General features: G+C 42.6%; 1 protein-coding gene across 4 annotated transcripts in view; it reads right to left on the bottom strand.

Annotated features, from left to right (window-relative positions):
* RNF19A (ring finger protein 19A, RBR E3 ubiquitin protein ligase) overlaps positions 1-18,488 on the bottom strand; it is a 78,309-nt gene that overhangs the window by 9,177 nt on the left and 50,644 nt on the right. For all 4 annotated transcript variants that reach the window (XM_075582624.1, XM_075582625.1, XM_075582626.1 and 1 more), the window contains 6 exons: positions 13,949-14,703; positions 10,052-10,260; positions 8,417-8,561; positions 3,146-3,308; positions 1,609-1,723; positions 406-567 (listed from right to left, as the gene is read on the bottom strand). In XM_075582624.1, the coding sequence (XP_075438739.1) occupies positions 406-567; positions 1,609-1,723; positions 3,146-3,308; positions 8,417-8,561; positions 10,052-10,260; positions 13,949-14,532 (1,378 nt within the window). In that variant the 5' untranslated portion in view covers positions 14,533-14,703. The remainder of the gene's footprint in view (positions 1-405; positions 568-1,608; positions 1,724-3,145; positions 3,309-8,416; positions 8,562-10,051; positions 10,261-13,948; positions 14,704-18,488) is intronic.

Genomic DNA, 18,488 nt, shown 5'->3' with positions numbered 1-18,488 from the left:
TCTTGTTCCTATATATAGCACTTTTATCCAAAGAGGCTTATATGGGTACATACAACTAATAAAATGTAAACCACTTTAGGGAAAGGACATGTTAACATGAGATTCAGTTTCAGACACCCCCCACCCCCCTCACCCAGTCTCTGTCATTTCAGACGTCACGTTCCCATGGCAACGTGATTTCCTGTGACCCATGATGTGATGTCATGTGCGCCAGAAGCCGCTGGAGATAATGTAAGGAACTTGCAGAGGCCTCGCGCACTTCCCCGACATTTCATTTAAATGCTTTGGGGAAGAGCGCGGGGCCTCTAAGTGCCGCCCCAATTTTTTTGATCCGTTCCCTCCCTTCCTTCCTTTTGCACACCCCATGGCTAGAAGACCTTTGAAAAATGTAACGGGGATTCTCACCTGCGGCTGTATTCGCCCCACTGACATTGATATCATTTTCATCATCAAATTCAATGCGGACTCCTTTGCCATTGCCAGCAGACACTCCACAGCCTCCACTTCGACACAGGGATATGGGGACTACTCCATACACATAAGCCAACATAATAGGAACACCAATACCTGGAGGAGCAGAGGAAGATGTCAGATCTCCATGTGGCAGCACGTAATAAGGAGAGGAGGTGCCTCCTAGATTCTACACAGTATCAATAACCAAAAAAGGGGGGGGACGACGACGACTCTACCGCTCAGCCTAGTACTAATATCAATAACAAGGTGGTAACAGGGTGCTATAGGAAAAGCTAACACTTAACAGGATGGGTCCCAAAAGAACCCGAAAAAGTTCCTATATCTAGCACTTACTGTGGTAAGCAAATGGGTGAGTAATTACTCAATGGGATATAAATGTCCCCAGCAAATAAATGAGGCTAACATCAGCTGACATATCATACATATATGTCCACATTCTGTAGGACTAAAAGTGAAAAAACAAACTTTTAATAAACATAGAAAAATCACTCATGAACATACGAAGTGTAGTGTACTAAAATCCTCATGGGAAGTGGGTGCCACCTATAAGTCAATTGGCATACATTAATTGGCATACATTAATTGGCATAACTCTACCTCAGGTTATTGTTGGCATACTTATTATTTACCCTATATTTCCTTCTATGGGATATGTATTATACTATATTCTGGTTTATTGATATGTATGCATATTGACATAGGTGGCACCCACTTCCCATGAGGATTAAAAGTTTATTGTTTTTTCACTTTTAGTCCTATGTGGACATATATGTATGATATGTCAGCTGATGGTTAGCCTCATTTATTTGCTGGGGACATTTATATCCCATTCAGTAATTACTCACCCATTTGCTTACCATAGTGAGTGCTAGATATAGAAACTTTCTCGGGTTCTTTTGGGATCCAACCTGTTAATAAGTCTACACAGTATCACCCTGTTTTTCCAATTCAATCTAAACCTGAAGTCACAATTGCAGGATAGCAGGCAAAACAAAAAAAAAACTTCTCAATGTTTTGGGCAAAGGATTGAACTAAATGACCCGTATTGCGATATAAAAATACGGCCTATAGTGGACAGACAGGTAAAGCTGGTGGAAGTACAGCCAGGGGAGCCCTAGCGAATGTATTTCTTACCTACAGTGACTGCAGCAACAACTGGGGACACAATAACAGACAAGGTGACCCCGCCGGCTATGGCCAGGTTTCTCTTGTGCTTCGAAATGTCTTTGCCTTCATAGCGATTGTGAATCTAGGAACAAGGAAACATTTTTCTGTCAACATGAGCATATTCACAAGCAAGTACCAGTGGGTACACATTCTTCTAAGGTCCCACACACAAGGACATGTTTCAAAGGGGGCACCGGTTTAGAGAGCAATGATGTAAAAGGAGCCAAGAAAGTTTACAAGATGTTAGTTTATGAGGTCTCAGGCAGGCATTTGTCCTATGAGCATATGTCTTTAAGACCACCACCTCAATCGCAGCACCGCCCCACCTCAATCGCAGCACCGCCCCACCTCAATCGCAGCACCACCCCACCTCAATCGCAGCACCGCCCCACCTCAATCGCAGCACCGCCCCACCTCAATCGCAGCACCGCCCCACCTCAATCGCAGCACCACCCCACCTCAATCGCAGCACCGCCCCACCTCAATCGCAGCACCGCCCCACCTCAATCGCAGCACCGCCCCACCTCAATCGCAGCACCACCCCACCTCAATCGCAGCACCGCCCCACCTCAATCGCAGCACCGCCCCACCTCAATCGCAGCACCACCCCACCTCAATCGCAGCACCGCCCCACCTCAATCGCAGCACCGCCCCACCTCAATCGCAGCACCACCCCACCTCAATCGCAGCACCACGCCACCTCTGTACAGGCTGACAATGCGAATCCGCGGAATGAATGTTATTTGTGACAATTCATTTCCTAATAAACTGTAGGTGTTTGCAACCTTGTTATTTAAAGGAAGTGGTAGTCAGACAGTAAAAAGATGACTATTTATGAGCATACACCACTCCCTCTAACTTCCTCAACTGTCAACAAGCGCTGCACATGGCAGCAAATCATGTGAAGGGATCGCTGCAACACTGACAAATATTCTGCCTTATATGTTGTACTATGAAAGAAAGGGTGGAAGTTTTGTTTCTTGTTACGTCCCAGGTCATTAATAGAAACCTGAAAACCTTGCCTGTTGCAATACTGTTCCATCCCACAGTCCCAAATCTAAAGAAAAGTGATCACGCTGCATAAACCGTTGCTAGCCCTGCAATGTGTGGTGTGAGCAGCGTCTATAAAGAACCTATAGACAGACTGAGCATACACCATCATTAATTACCTAGTTAGGCAATTAGTAGAAAAGTTTACAAATAATGAGCTTTTTAGCACAAGTTTGCCAGGATCATTAAGTGAAACATTACAATTTTTGCAATGAAACACTTTTAAATAAAAAGGTTTATTTGATTAAAATAGTGGTAATGAAATGGAAGGAAAAAAATATGATTCATACATAACTAGATTAACGAGACAATAAGGCTTATGCATTTTGATGACCTTTGTCTTTGTGATTTGGAAATTGCCAGCACTCCCCTTATGCACCTGCACGCATATCCAAGGGTTGCTCATTCATTAACCCCACGTTTCCAAACAGGTGATAAAAACATGAGCGCTTACCTTCCGCCCCACGTACACCGGTATTCCAATGATCATAGCAGGAATGGCAATCCCGGCTATTAAAGCTATGCCGACAGGAGCCCCAACAAGCGTTCCCAACTGCCACAGGATCTTCTTCTTCCTGCTCCATGGCTTTTTCCCCCAAAATGTGCATCCTGAAGGGCTTAATAAGAAAGAGAACACAAAAAAGCATGAAGCAAGCAAGTATATTTCGTATAACCCCGTTTTTCCCAGACGTCCAGCAATGCATTGCAGTCCTTCCGGCAGTGCAAGTGATCATAGGACAAATGCCGGCATGTTTATTAAAAACAGAATGAGCGTCCTGATCTGCTTAAATCACAGAAATATAGTATAATAATGCCATTGAATAAATCCAGGGATGCACCCACAGCTTCAATACACCGCTGTGCTCACCTTATACTCATATAGGATATCATGGAGGTAGAGCAGGGGAATTATGGTGACAGGTACACAGTAAGGAAACTCGGAAACAAATTGGGTTCTAAGGCAAGGAAAGGAGACTACTAAAAAGGAGCCATAAGGGGTGTAAAAAATAATGAAATTCATTAAGAAGTGAATTGGAATCTGCTTTCCAGTAATCCCCCCACTGAAAACGCTGGTTCACGCCATATACCATCAGTGTATAGAACTGGATGCAACGGCATTTTGAGACCGCATATAGAATTGAACTGTGTAGAAAGGGGTTGAACATATTCCTTGTAGATATATCCTTAAGTAGATATAATAGCAAGGTTGGTTAACATTTCTATTGCATAACATTTTTAGTGTTTGTTTCATGGTTCAAGATATATGTAATATATGATCAAACCTATGCCCAAAAGCTATGGTCTCCACATTTTTTCTTAATTATACAATGCACTGGTCTGAAGACAGGAGACCCTCTGGCTTAGGAAAAGATTTATATTAAATAACTGAGGTAATTTGTCCTTTTCCGAGATGGCTTCCAGACCATTTCCTGTCTGTGAGCCAATCAGTAAGAGACATCACTGGCTATCTGTAACGACTGACCGGGCAACAGCTTTCTGCAAGTGGCAATTTATTTCCATCCCAATCTGGTGCTGCACTAGGTTAAATAACGTAAAGTAAATGAATACTGTACATACCAATTAAAAAAAATAAAACAAGCCGTAAGCAGCATAGCATTTAATAAAAAACTCCATGTTTGACACAAGATGTCTTGGGCCGGTTCTATACTGCGTGCGTGCACTATGCCGTGCGAGCGGCAGTTTTAGTTGGCTGAGGTTAGTCAGCCATTCTATAATGGTGCCGTGCGCGCCCCCGGCAGGGAGAGTGGAACGGGATGACAGTGGGGAAGATGAGAAAAATAAAGAATTTGCGCCGCTGAAAATGTAAGTGTGTGTGTGTGTATGTGTGTGTGTGTGTGTGTGTATATGTGTGTGTGTATGTATGTATGTATGTATGTATGCAAGTACAATGTTATTAAAAAAAAAAAAATTATTAAAGGATTTATTTATTTATTTGGAAACGTATTTAAACACACGCACACGCACAAAACGTGCGCGGCACGCGTCATCACACAGGCGCGCACGCGCACGGCCGCGTGCGAACGAGCCCCCGCACGCACTCCTGCAGCCCAAGTGATTTGGAAACTTGGCTGCAGGAGATTGTAGGGGCGTTGCGGGGGCGTGGCGAACGCGTCAGCAAAGCTAGTTCGCCCTCATTGGCTAAACCAGCTCACGTGCGCTGAGGTCACGCGGCAGCCGCCTCAGAACACAGATTTTTCTGTATCCTGAGAACGCTGCCGCCTCAACTCGCTACTTTGCCGGCAGTTGCGCAGGCACGGGGGGAGCTCCCATAACTACATAGAGCAGAGTGATGGCCGGGCGCGCGCACGCAGCGACTCCGGCACAATAAACCCAAGCTTACAAAAACAGTTTACATCACCAGAGTAATTAACAGGATGCAAAATTATTATTTGCAGATTGTGATGCCTTTCACTGGGCTCATAAAAGGAGTTCTTCACAGATGAAATGACAGCATGGAGAGATTGAGACCTCACAAATCTGTGTGCACTCGCTGTTCTGCTCACCAATTTCATCTGCAAATAACTCTCATATTGATCCATTCAAGTAATCAACACCTTTCTACGTCCAATATGGCGACTAGAACTTTAAACGACACAAATGTTGATTCAGATTTCTTTTTGCATTTGTCGTTCAAACATTAAAAAAACGGGGCTTTCGTGTGCGGGGCCCGATTATATACACGTTGAACTCAGTTCAGCCTCCCTGTCTCTCCCTCACTCTCTATGACCCTGTGCAAGGCTCTATTTCTTTCAGCATCAGACAGAAATGATCTAGTGCTATATAAAATGCTCTGACACAGCGTGATATGTTGCAGCCCCCTCCAGTGCTACACAAAGTTCGTACGCCTCGTTTGGAGAGCTTGGCCTTGTATAATATTAAAGGTGCAATCCCTGCAAAAAAAGACAGATGCAAGAATACAAAATGCTCTAAAAATATGCAGCACGTTTCCTATTTCTATTTAGAGCACATATTCTAAGCAGTAAATAGTAAGCAGTATTTCCTCTGAAGGACGTGGCAGTATAAATGACAAGCAGACATCTGGTAAGTGCCACAATAGTGACACGTAACTGTCATTGCGCGGAATGTGAAAGCATTTATGGAAACGCGTTTTACGAAAAACGAGGATTATACAATTAAAGGCAAATATTTTACATCTTTAAATTGTTCTGTGATGCTCGATTTCAAATGCTATTTTATTACAAATAAGATTAATTTCTAATGTTTGCTGCGTCAAAATCTTGACAAAGGTTCCCAGCTTTAATATACCGACATTAAATGTGCAGCTACCCCCAATATGACTTTTTTTTTTAAAGTGAGCTTGACTATCAATCTTCTTATTTGTTTCTTCCCCCCGCATTTTTTTAGAGACCCAAAGCCTGCAGATCGAGTGTTCACATGGCAACTCACTGCTGTTTATTGTCACTTTCTCTACCAGGCAGCGCTGTGCTGTTTTCCACACAGACTACAAAAGATCTAATCAGAAAAAGTTTCATCTTAATCTTCTCAGATAAGGTTCATGGAGGCCTATTAACGTCACAGAGGGGCTTTGTAGCCACATTAGTTTAGGCTTTGAACTCATTCTTTAGAGTCAAAATTAAAAAGTTGGAGACGTCTTTTTTGTTGGTGACCGGCCGCTTGAACATAATAAAATGAATGGCAGTGTTTTGCATTCCGTTCAAAAGTATAAAAGCTGCTAGTGATTAACGGTCTGCATGGACTGCTAAGGGTGTCCAACAATAGAGATTGTCATTCTGTGCCAAGATCTCCGTTCAGAGGCTGCGGGAGGCCAGGTTTGGGGGGTATTGCATTGCAAAATGTCAAATTCTGAAGTTTAAAGGTGCAGGACCAAATGTAACGAACGATAGTGATCTGCCGAATAGGTTACAAAGCTCGATGACTGACAACATAAAGGGGGGGGGGAGGAGAGAGGGAATACAGTATGTATTTTCCTGCTAAAAGTAAACATTGTAAAATGCAGGGGTTTTTACTTTCCATAAGACTGCATTATCTCTCACTTGCTCTGTGCCCGTCCTTCCTTGTCTGCTCACTTGACATGGATAGGGTGGGTCCATTCATATGGCAATCTCATCACTGAGCTGGAGGAAACAATATTGGCGATCACCCTGCCCCATCCCTTCTGGGCCCCTCCCTCTATCAGTGAAACCCATGGAAAACAGTTGCATTTGTGAAGGCTCTCACTGCCCATATCAGGTATCCTGTTAAATGGTTATCTTGAAAACTGAACTAGGTAGGAAAACAAGGCTTTTCGGCTTGGATGTTCCCCAATACAGTTAGCGTTGGTCCCCTTTTGCCTGGTCTCAGCCCATAAAATCGACTCCATTCATATTTAAGTTCTTAAACATTTCCTCGTCATGGACCATTTTAAGGTTAATAAAGATGTGGAATATCACAATGTGTGTTATATATATATATATATATATATATATATATTAAAGTTTCTGTTTTTTTGAAGGGCAACCAGTAAACAATCTTAGTAATGCTGATCTACCAACACTGATAGAAAGCCTGTGTCTGAAGTGAACTTTGAAGGGACACCTTAGAAGTCAGCGTTACCCCAATTGGTGGATCAGCTTGAGAACCACATCTACTAGGACGCTGCTCCAAGCTGCCACTAAAGGCTCTAGTGCTGTAACTCCTGTTTGCAATGAACCTGACTCCCTCCAAATTCCGCACCAAGTGCTGCCCTCTTCTAGTACTCCCTCTTTGCAAAAAAATACTTTATCCTCTACCTCATCTCAACACTTCAATGATGGGCTTACTGATCATGCTTGGTAAGAATGAGAGACTGAATGCAAATCATGCACTATCTTAGTTTCTCTTCCTTTCTCTTATCTGCCTTCCTGGAGACGGGGTTTCCCAATGTGTACACACAGTGATTATCTGTAAATGTGGTGATGTAAGCATGACATACGCAAAGCAAATGACATTCAGGGGTAGGTTACAACATGTTATTTTTAAGAACCTACACTTTACAACGCCTATGTAAATCAAGAGTTACACAACAATTTAGTTGAAAATATGTTGTCATATTTAAAAAAAAAAAGAAATAAGTTCCAAGAAACGACACGCTTTCAAAATGAGTTTCTTACAGTATACCATGTCAGGATCAGAAAAGGCTTGGGCAATACATTGGGTAACTGCACTGCCTGAGGTACTAAAAAAAAGTGTGGTATAGATCCAGAATTAGAGCTTTTTTTAGTGGATGCAGCTCATGTGTACGGCCAAGGCTTACGGGTATCGTTGTTGCTTTCCGAGTACAAAAGTCAATGTCTTCTCTAAAATTACTGTGCACATATTAAATGTTATTCTGTACATTTCACCGTTTCATTTCCCCTAAGCCAATACCTGCAGACTTGCTGGGAAATGTGTATCCCAAACAAACCACTTCTGCATACAGCTGCCCAGGCACTCCAAAAACGATGAACACAATCGTACAAGCATTCGCTCAGCGATAGGTCAGAAAAAAGATGCCGTTTGTCACGTGTGCAACATTCCTTCAAAGTGCATTAAGGGATTAGGGTCAGGGGTGGGCCACTCCATTTCTCAAGGGCCACCTACAGGTCAAGTTTTCAGGATATCCCTGCTTCAGCACGGGTGGCTCAGTCTTCGAAATCCTGGAAACGTGACCTGTTGGTGGACCTTGAGGACTGGAGTTGCTCGCCCTGGTTTAGGTTCTACTTACCTTAGATAATGTAAATCAGAGATCTCCTTCATGCAGAGCCAGCAGAATTCACAGCCACACACGGCACAGGTCATGTGGTTACAGCTGCCATCATTCATTTTGATGATGTAGGCAGCACACCGGGGACAGGGTTTAATATCATCCGCTAGTCACAACGAAAAACATCAATCAGCTCATGTTTCAAATCAGATGTGCCCTAACATTTTATACTGTATACCATACTTTAAGAAAATTGACCACATAACATATCTTTGATGCAGACAAAAAACTACTAGTGATTAAGTGGGTTCAACCAACAGCATTAATAGTGACTGTATGAAATGAATGTTAATGCTTAAAAAGCAACAGCTTACATACTGTACACTACTATAGCTAACAATTTACTACAAGATGAGTAATATGCATTAATCTGTCCTCTGCAATAAGATGTGATGGTCCTGGGTTATTTGAACACACTCCAGGCCCCGTTTGCAGCTTAGTTATCATTGGAAGTGTCTGGGAATTACAGGTATCACATTACTAGAGACGTTCTGGTTATCCCCGTTGAACACTTCTTTACACTGTCAGCCCCCTGTGAATTTCTAAGGCCAGCGAGAAGCCGTTTGCAAGGGGAGTAAGAAAGAGCTGCATCCCCCTGAACCGAACTGGTCTTATTTAAACCCGGTCTCCCCAAAAGAGCTAACCAGGGAAATCGAGAAAATGTCATTAAAGATGCAATCCTCAAAAAAATAAAAAAAAATATTAAAACATAGGACACCCGTTCTCCGAACAGTATTCAGGACCACTTTCTTCACGAGAGGAAAATATAGCAATGTGCACTCTCCAAAACCAAGCCCAACCTTAACAAGTCGGCATCATTGGAGTGTCTCAGCACCAACGAGAAATAAATCACTGAATATCGTGCAACGCAACTCGTTACAAAGTTACCTCCACAGCGTTTCCTTTAATAATTTCAATTGTTACGTTGGATTGATTAGATTCACTAATTTTAAGTCATCATTTAAGGGAAAATCACTTAAAAAAATGTTTATTTAATGGAAAAAAAATAGGGTTTGAGAGCACCCGTAAAATTGTTCCAACGTTTTTCATTCGAGTTTTTACAATCCAGTACTCATTGACATTATAATAAAGATCTGGTCCCATCCCAACAATTTTTAGCGAGAGAGGTTTGCTGTGGCCTAAAGCTACAATTAGATAACATGGGTGATACACCAAGAAAAGGCAAACAATAAATCTAAATGTATAGCCCTTTTTCCACTACACTTCCCCCGGCTGCCTCTCTAAAAAGGACGGGACATGCATTCTTCATTTTATTATCATGGGTTGGGTAGAAACAAGATTAAAAAAATCATTTGGAGCACCTGCGTAGCAAACACACGCTCACTTATTCTAAATACTTACAATTTCCAGATTTTTCTAGTCATGTAATGCAAAGATTTTGTTATGCTAGGAATTCTATCACTGCTATTACACCACTTCGTAATATGCGGCACTGCATTTCTAAAAATCCAATGGGCTATTCTCGGATGCCAAATGACGAGGAAACTTATTTTCCGTCATAACAAAATTACACCCAGAGACTGACAAAATGGCAACAAAGGCCGACTATCGGATTTTCTTTTAGTCGTGAATTACCTGCTGCTCCAGACTCCTGGCTGTAACTGATGGACGAGGAGCGGATCGTCCTCAGGCGCAGGCTCTGTGCCCTCTCCTGGCGTGCCGCGTCACATGTCTGGTTTGGATGCCAGATCTGTTTGCAGTGGTAACAGAACTCCGTCCCGCACCCTTCGCGTCCGCAGGTAAGCTTTGGGCAGCTGGCGCATCCAAACGCGATCACAGCGTATCTAGAGAAGAGGAAACCGTCACACTAAATCCAGGAACAGATGGTGGCCTAGAAGGTGCTATGACAGATTAATACCAAATGGTGCTGTGTAATAATATAGGCTTTCATTGTGCAGTCCCCTTCCAACAAGGGGTGTGGTTGCTAGAAAGTGACACCAGCAGTTGTGTAGATACATCCTGTACCATTTTTAGCATCTCCATTCAGAATTTAAAATGGTTTCAATCATACTTCATAGAAAATTCAAATTGTAAGAGGAAAAGGACTTGATAAAAGGAAATGGTCAATGGGTCTTTCAGAATATGGATTCATATAAGGGATATTCATCTTGGATTCAACCAGGAGCCTTGATGAATATAATTCACTATACTACTTGTACATTTGGCCAACCCCCCCAAAAAATCTCCTTTATTTAGTTATATAGTCTTGAACAATTGAACAATGCATGGTGTGGTTGGATTTAAGTTTAATATCGTGGAGTAAGCCTTTGTTAAAACCTTGCCTGAAAAAACAAAAACAATAAAAACAAGGGACTTTGGATCACCAACAAATTCCCGATTTATTTATAAATTAGGGGGGAAAAAAACTCCATAAAACCAGCTTTATGTTACATTTCTGCAACCTCATGTCTCAGGGCTTTCCGTTGAAGCCAAGTTATATCCTGGTTTAGATCTACTTTATGAGTTCATCTAACTCTGCGGACTTCCTCAATGAGATGGAGATTTCCCCATATTGGCTCACCTCTGCATGCGTAGGAGGTCATCTTACATAGCCTCAATGATGGAAATACATGTTTAATCTTTGTATTCATGACCGTGAAATGCTTCATTACGAGTTTAATAGATTTAGAATTGTGGGTCCTTAACATGCTCTTCCTATATTCGAAATAAAAATATTACATGGATACAACGGTATGAAGTAAATAAGTATAGGTACTTTCACACACATACTGTATACCGTTCGATTGTTCTTTACCCCCAAAGCAAGGTTCACCTAGGCTGTTTATATATGAAAAATGATTGTGAATTAAATAGCTGCCTGCCCTTCATGGGTGATTGATGTTTATAGTAGTCGGTATTATAAAAGATAGATGATCAGGTCCAGCCACTTGGGATGTCCCTGCTAGGGGTCTAGAGCAATACAAAAATAATCGAAGATGGGTGCCAAGAGAGAAGATCAGGGATGAAGGTACTTGTCTGCCCCGAAATATTGGATGAATGACTTTTCAAGTCATTAAAATTACCCTTTTTGCTACCTTTTGAATTTCTCCCTATTTTAGTTGTGCTTGACTACTTTTTTATTTTTTATAGTAGTTGGTAGTAAGGGTTTGGAACAACATGCAAAATAGTAAGAAGTTGAAGGTCCAAAGGAAAAAACTGTACAATTGGCAAGAATAACATTTGCATGCATGTTAAAATATTATAAAGGAGTGCTCATTCTCAAGTCCACTTACAGGGACCAGCAAATAGCGCGAGATACCTTCAAACAGAAGAATGTGTGTCAAAAACTCAACACGTATTATTAAGCGCCATAAACTTCTTACAACTGCATGAAAAAAACCTTGACTTCAAATCTCTCAAAGATTATAATAAAAAAGCTTGCGATTTGTTCTAGTCTGCATACTCATTTTGTCCTCTCTATCTTTGTCCAAGAGAATATGTTGAACAAACCAACAGGCAAGAACATTCATGGCGTGTGAATACAAGTAACACATTCTGGCCAGGGATCGTGTAAAAGGAAGCATATGATCCATTGTAGGATGTCCAAGATTAACTACTGGAAGGTTAGGTTAGGTTAATGGTGCGAGAGGGCCCAATAAAAGTATTCAATGCATAATCTACCTAAAATACAATTACAGGTGTGTGGGATCTGTGGCTTCCTTGTTATTTAACCACAGATGCTGAAGGTTAACTCACGCAGTCCCACATTTTAGGCCTACAATGTGCAAGGCTGCACTCAGTCAGTGGGGAATATGTATCCAGATGGTATTCCAAAACATAGAGCAATGGTATTGCACTGTGTCAATGTGTGTAAGTGAGGGGGGTTGGTTTCCTTAAAATGTATGAATGTTTATTTCTTTCTAAAGGAGATCGTGAAATGTATATGTATAAAATTAATAAATCAAGTGTTAACTCCAAGCTTAAACTAAATCCTAAAATGGCATTGTGACATCACACAAAATGGAGGCGTTAATGGAAGACAACCCTCTCCACAATGTATTATCTTACCACGTGTACAAACCAATACTTATAGGGGTCTTCTTTAAAATGTGTCAACCTGCCAGATTTAACCCCTTAACCACCCCAGTCCTGTCATTTTCTAATAATGGGACTATACCTTTAAGGACCGTGTATAACAAAATAAGACAGATTTACAGAGATTTAAATGAGACTCCCATTGCATAGCAGTGTCACCAACAACTCCGGGCTGGTTACAGTATATCAGATGTCCCTCGAAATAAAAGCTGGAATGGATCAAGCGGCTATTGAAGAAATGTTTTATTTACCGCTCTGAAATGGACACGCTATATTAATAGGTATGATGGGAAAACGTGGAAGGAAATATCCAAGACTTTAGGATCGATTGTTTCTTGTTTTACTGTCACTATGCTTACTCGGCCAAGATGTTTTACAGTAAAGATCGAAACAGTACAAACAGTTATAAACGGCAGGTGTTTATGTTTGTTCTACAAAACCAATCACAGAACAAAATAATTAAAGTGGTAAATAACACAGATCGTGTGTGAGATCAGTGCACGTATGACATTTGGTATGTAGGGAAAATCCAGATTATTCAGTTTGTTACATTTACCCAGCATGCATTTCTTTATAGCATACATTTTTAGGCGTACTCTTGTGGTGTGACCTTTCATGCAAAAGTAAACACTACCAACACACATCCTTTTATGCCTTTGTGTTTCAGGTCACACCCCAACAGCAATATACACTGGGTGATCTTACCAAACTGTTAATGCATGCTTTGGAGGATCTGTTGGCTTAAGATCCCCTTCCACCTACTCACAGGCAATGTAATTACTGGCAGGCTGTGGAATGCTTTTGGAATGCAGACTGAGACACAAAGCATGGAAAGTTCATCTCATGGGACAAGATACAGATTTATAGGCACTGGAGTTAACTTTACTGCAGCTCATTTTTTGGCCAGCACAAAAAAAAATCCCCTTTTGCTTGATTTCAGGCCATAAGCAGCAAATGAAACCGAATTTAGAAATGAATAATGATTAGCAGATTAGCAGCCTTTTACGCATCAACTGAAAGAGAGAGGGGGGATTTCTAAGGATGTGCATTTGCGATGTTTACGTTTGTACTCAGGGGAATACCAACAGCAAATACTGCTCAGTGTACATATCTTTGTCCAACGCTCTATATTAACACGTAGTTTTGATAAACAACAATAGTACCCCATGTCGTCTTTACATAGTGATTTCAATTGGGTTTTACTTATATTCCACCGCCGTATTACAGACAGTGTTCAAACTGCAGATGTACTGTAACTGAATTCTACCAATTAGAAGTCTGTTTTTGTTGCAAATAGTAGGTTCACCCTAATATCCCCCTAGAATGCCATGCGTCATACCGCATGCTTTCACATTAAACATAAAAAAGGGTCAGGTTCATTTAACCACATAGATTTTGATAATAAACAATGAAGGTGAGACCAAAGGTTTTCCTTACCCGCAGTCTGGAGCTGGACACCATCTGCAATCAGGATCTGCAACCAGCCACCTCCTGAGCATGAATTCTTCATATTTCTCCATCAACAAGTCGTCGTTCAGTATCAGGCGGATGTCGTAAGGGTTAAAGCGCTCAGAGCACTCGGGGCAGCTGATGTTGACCCTGCTCTCGGAGATCTCTATCCGCAGGTATTGGCGCAAGCAGTCCGCACACGACCTGTGGTGACAGGTCATTATTTCAGGGAACCTGTCCTTGGAGTGCCGTAAAAGGCACAAGGGACACTCTATAAAGTCTCCGCTCGGTTTACTTGCAGGGGTTGTTACATTATCGGAACAGTTCAACGAGGCAGAAAATATGGAATTCTTATCCGTGCACATCTCAGAATGAATGTTTTCAATGCTTGCAATCCCATCAACGCCACCATTTAATTCCCGAGACTTGCGTTTGGGGTCTTTTTTCTTGCGGAAGATGGACCCCCATGGTATCCTCCTTTTCTTTGGTGCCTTTTTAACTGAAGGGAGGCTAACCGAGGAAGTAGATGACTGCAGGTCCCGATCCGAGCCCATTCTCCGATGCAAACTCATATCTACTATGCCGCTAATGTTTTGATCAACGTATGTGCATTGCACATACCATAGTGACCAGTATACAACTGGGGTACAGAGGCCACTTGAAATTAGCTTGCAAATGAATCCTCTCTTCAAACTGGTTTCACTTTGATGTGTTTATTTCAACTTGGTCTGTCTGAAGAAATTCTGTAAACAAAAAACGAAGAATTAGCAAAGAATGTGCTGCAAAATCAGATTATGTGCACTCCTACTGCTGCATTTGTTCCTCAATACCACCTCCAAGTACTATTATTTCTTTCATTCCCATGTTAACGTGGGCAAAATAGTGCAACAGCTCATGACAGGAGAATCTACAAAAAGGGAACACTATTTGCAGTAGGATAAAGAAAACCAGAAGCGATACAGTAACAAAAAAACTGCCGGGGTCTCTATTTACACACTTACAAACATTCCCAAGATGACCTTTACACATACATAGTTACATTACATAGTTACATTACATAGTAGATGACGTTGAAAAAAAGAGACATGTCCACCAAGTTCAACATATGCTACATTTTGGACGACAGTTACTTATTCTATATTTGTATTTACAGTATATTGACCCAGAGGAAGGCAAACAAACAAAAAAAAACACCAGTGAATCATCCAATGATATCTCATAAGGGGACAAATAAATTAATTCCCGACTCCAATAATGGCAATCCGATTTCTCCCTGGATCAACATCCTTCCCATGTTTACTTATTTGGTATATCCCTGTATACCTTTCCTTTCTAAAAAGATGTCCAAACTTTTTTTGAACATATCTATAGTATCTGTCATCACAGTCTCCATGGGTAATGAATTCCACATTTTAACTGCCCTTACTGTAAAAAAAAAGCTGTGTGTGCTGTGTACACGCATAGTAAGTGAAACTTCTTTGACTTTTGTCACAGAAATTGTGTTTGTGATGTTTTAATTAAAAATCAAAATACAATTTCATTGACAAAACACAAATAAATTTGGACTTAGAATGCGCGTGCTCGGCACACATCCCCTGTATTTGCACTAAGTGTGTGTGTGTGTGTGTGTGCGCGCGTGTGACTGTGTGTGTGTGTGTGTGTGTGTGTGTGTGATGTATGCGCACCCCCCCTGCACCTCGCGTCACCCCCCTGCACCTCGCGTCACCTCACATCACCCCCCTTCACCTCCTCACATCACCCCCCTTCACATCACCACCCCTTACCCCCTACAATTCCGATCACCCCCTGCACCTCCGATCACGGCGGCAGAGCAGTCAGGACTGCGCGCTGTCTATAGCTCCCTCAGTGTGGTAGGAGGAGGGATGGGCACAGGTTGTGTTGCCCCGCAGTGCCGGGGATCAGGGCAGGGAGGACGGCGAAGAGGCCCATGTGTGACTGTAGCTGCCCCCCCCCCCCCGGGGAGGAACACCATGATGCCGGTGGGGGGATGTGGGGGGAGGAATAGAGGGGGTAATGGGGTGGGAGAGGGGTGGGGGAAGCTTGTATCTCTGGGTCTCACCCACCAACTATCTCCGACCCCTTTATGGTCAACGGTGAGGAGGAGGAGTCATGTTGCGATAGCAGGAAACAGAAGACAGATTATTATAATACTGCTGGGTGTCTGGTGGAGCTTTAGAGGGCAGAGGGAGGTCCCATCCGGGTTAGGAAAGGGGGGGGGCTGTCCCGGTCGGGCGGTCTCTGCTGTCCCAGCTGCACCGGCAGCTGCCTGTCATGTCTGTGCAGGTGCCTGCGGGGCGCTGTTTTGTGGGTGGCGGGGTGCAGTGCGGCATGGCAGCGTGCGTGTGGGGGAGAAACAGTGCCGCTGCCCGCCGCTTCTGCGCGTGTGGCGTCTGTCAGCGTCGCCATCACAACTGTGCATGTGCGGCATTGCAGCGGGCACAGGCAGCAGACGGGGCACGGGCAGCAGACGGGGCACGGGCAGCAGACGGGGCACGGCAGCCGTTAGGAGCGGCGGCTATCGCCGCTGCATATGTCAACAGCCACCGGCAGCGGGCGGGGAACGGCGCCGCTGCCAGCCGCTTCTGCGCATGCGTGCTTTCCTCTGCGTCCCCATGACTACTGCGCATGCGCGGCATGGCAGCAGATATGCGGGGGGAATGGCGGCCGTTAGGAGCGGCGCCGGCTGCTATCGCCGCCGCATATGTCATCGGCCGTGTGGGGGGAGCAGCGGCCGTTAGGAGCGGCGCCGGCTGCTATCGCCACCGCTTCTGATTTTTTGAGCGGTTGGGATGTCAGTGTTGGGGTCGGGCTGAGCCAGAACACAGCCCGGCCTCAACTGCCAGCACTGACGTCACATCCGTTTCATTTCTGTCTCCACAATCCATTTTTGCCCCGGTTCGAATGAGGTGCCACTAAGGAAGTTTCACTTCAAAAACCTTTGTTGCTGGTGAAATCTCCTTTCCTCCAACCTTAAAGCTGCAGTTCAGTCAATATCCTGCATGTGTGTTTTTTTTAATAAATCAGTTCTGTAGTAAGAAAAAATACTTTTAGCATTTTCTGTTTTTAAAAAAACAACTTTGAAAGACCAATTTTCTTGTATTCTATTTTATCAGCCATTTGCTAAGGCACTGCCCCTTCATGTCCTGTCACAAGCTCTGGCACACCCCCGCCCTCCCTCTAGCACTTGTCAATGCAGCAGTGCTCATGAATATTCATGAGCTTCCACTGCCAGTCAAGCAGATTATAAACAAATGCCAGCTTTTAATATGTCACCAAATTTCGACCTATCAATACATGGAAAACGAATTGACCTGCAGCTATACTGTTCTTTAGGTAATTAGAGATTGCACACATAAAACTATTGAAGTAAAAAAATAAATGTAAAAAAAAAAAAAAAAAAAGACTGAACTGCAGCTTTAAGGGATGACCCTGTGTCCTTTGTACTGCCTGTGGGATGAATAGTTCTTTTCAAAGTTCCTTGTATTTTCCCCAAATATATTTGTATATAGTTATCATATCCCCTCATAAGATGTCTCTTTTCTAATATAAACAAACCTAAAATTAGCTAGCCTCTCCTCATAAATCAGATTATCCATCCCCTTTATTCATTTGGTGGCTCTTTTCTGCACTTTTTCTAGTTCCATAATGTATTTTTTTTTATGAAGTGGTGTCCAAAACTGCACTCCATATTCAAGGTGTGGTCTTACTTATGCTTTATAGAAGGACATAATTATGTTTACGTCCCTTCCATCCATTGCCCGTTTAATGCAAGATAAGATCTTGTTTGCCTTTGCAGCTACGCCATGGTATCGGGCACTATTGCTAAGTCTGCTGTCTACAAGCACTCCTAAATCTTTCTCCATCAAGGAGTCCCTTCATTTTTCCCCCTTTAAATGTGTAAGTTGCCTGTTTATTGTTGTATCCCAAATGCACAACCTTATATTTATCTGCATTAAACCTCATCTGCCATTTACCTGTCCAAGTTTCCAGTCTACCCAAGTCTTTCTGGAGAGAAATTACATCCTGCTCTGATTTACTACCTTACACAATTTAGTGTCATCAGCAAAGATGGAGACTTTGCTCTCTATGCCAACCTCAAGGTCATTAATAAACAAGTTAAAAAGCAGGTGTCCCAGTACCGATCCTTGAGGTACTCCACTCACGACTTTAACCCAACAAACATATTACATTTTAATTTAGTTATACTTGCCACTTGTAATTTACCTCAGTTAATTTTATCACCGCCATTAATTCACATTGGTCCTTTGATGGGGCCCAGACCTTATAATAATTATGTTATAGAAACAGCTCAACAAAGCTTTTCCCATGAAATTGAACATCTTAATGTATCCCTTCCATAAAATTTTTTAAATTACATAATTAACAAAGTAAACTCGAGCACGGTTTTCTACAATTACCCGAACATGCTAACCAGGCCCTTCTACTAGTTTTCCAATGGGGTCGGATTAAAAATAAATAAAACACATGGAGTAGACAGGTCCCAAGG

Source organism: Ascaphus truei, chromosome 2 (assembly GCF_040206685.1).
Source record: "Ascaphus truei isolate aAscTru1 chromosome 2, aAscTru1.hap1, whole genome shotgun sequence".
Taxonomy (NCBI): domain Eukaryota; kingdom Metazoa; phylum Chordata; class Amphibia; order Anura; family Ascaphidae; genus Ascaphus; species Ascaphus truei.
The sequence above is the reverse complement of the archived record's forward strand: the minus strand, read 5'-3'. Positions and strand labels throughout refer to the sequence as shown.